The sequence below is a fragment of the Sinocyclocheilus grahami genome, unplaced genomic scaffold (assembly GCF_001515645.1).
Source record: "Sinocyclocheilus grahami isolate Dianchi unplaced genomic scaffold, SAMN03320097.WGS_v1.1 scaffold802.1, whole genome shotgun sequence".
Lineage (NCBI taxonomy): Eukaryota > Metazoa > Chordata > Actinopteri > Cypriniformes > Cyprinidae > Sinocyclocheilus > Sinocyclocheilus grahami.
In genome coordinates this window covers 323,706-324,605 of record NW_015505981.1, presented here as the reverse complement: position 1 = coordinate 324,605, position 900 = coordinate 323,706, and the positions used below count along the sequence as shown (strand labels likewise).

The window sequence follows — 900 nt, the reverse complement described above, 5'->3', positions numbered from 1 at the left end:
ATTCTGACGGCACCCATTCACTGCAGAGCATCCACTGGTGAGCATTCTGGGCAAGTGACTGATTTTCATCTTGGATGTCCTGAGGTTGATTAAATTATCAGCAAGTTTTCAGTTTTGGGTGAACTAATCCTTTCACAGCAACAAGATAAGTTCTATAGATATGCGTTACTATTTTGCTGATGTATTGCAATGTACAACAGAAATATGAAACACTTTTATACCTTCTTTTTCTGTGTCATCTCCATTAGAGAGTTCATAAAGTGTAAACACGGAGTTGACCATGCCATTTTTGGAAACCTACATGCAACAATGGGAGAAAAAGTCATTGTATTTAAATTAACAACTTGACCTTACTGCTCAGTGCTCACTAGCATATTTTCAACGATGATTTTCCATGATATAAGTGCATCAGTAAGATTTTTTTTTTTTTTAAAGAAATTAATACTTTTCCATCAAGGCTGGATTAAATTGATCAAAAGTGACAGTAAAGACAATTATAACATAATAGATGATTTCCATAAGTTTATTTACGACAAGAAAACTTGAAAGATAAGTTCAAAAAAAGTATCACAGTTTCCACAAAAACATGAAGCAGCACAACTGTTTTCATCATTGATTATCATAAGAAATGTTTCTTAAAACTCAAATCAGCATATTAGAATGATTTCTGAAGATCATGTGACACTGAAGACTGGAGTAATGATGCTGAAAATACAGCTTTGATCACAGGAATAAATTACATTTTAAAGGGGTCATATGATGCGATTTCAAGTTTTCCTTTCTCTTTGGAGTTTATATTCTTTATCAAAGTTAAGACTCTGCCACGCCCTCCTAAAACGGCTCGTTCTAACACGCCCCCACATATCTACCTCACTATGTGGAAATATTAGCATAATGCGC

General features: G+C 34.2%; 1 protein-coding gene across 1 annotated transcript in view; it reads right to left on the bottom strand.

Annotated features, from left to right (window-relative positions):
* Positions 1–9: 9 nt before the first annotated feature.
* Positions 10–900, bottom strand: part of vps25 (vacuolar protein sorting 25 homolog) — a 3,707-nt gene continuing 2,816 nt past the window's right edge. Inside the window, exons 5-6 of the mRNA XM_016246586.1 lie at positions 222–297; positions 10–79 (exon numbers count right to left, since the gene is read on the bottom strand). Of these exons, the coding sequence (XP_016102072.1) occupies positions 66–79; positions 222–297 (90 nt within the window). The 3' untranslated portion in view covers positions 10–65. The remainder of the gene's footprint in view (positions 80–221; positions 298–900) is intronic.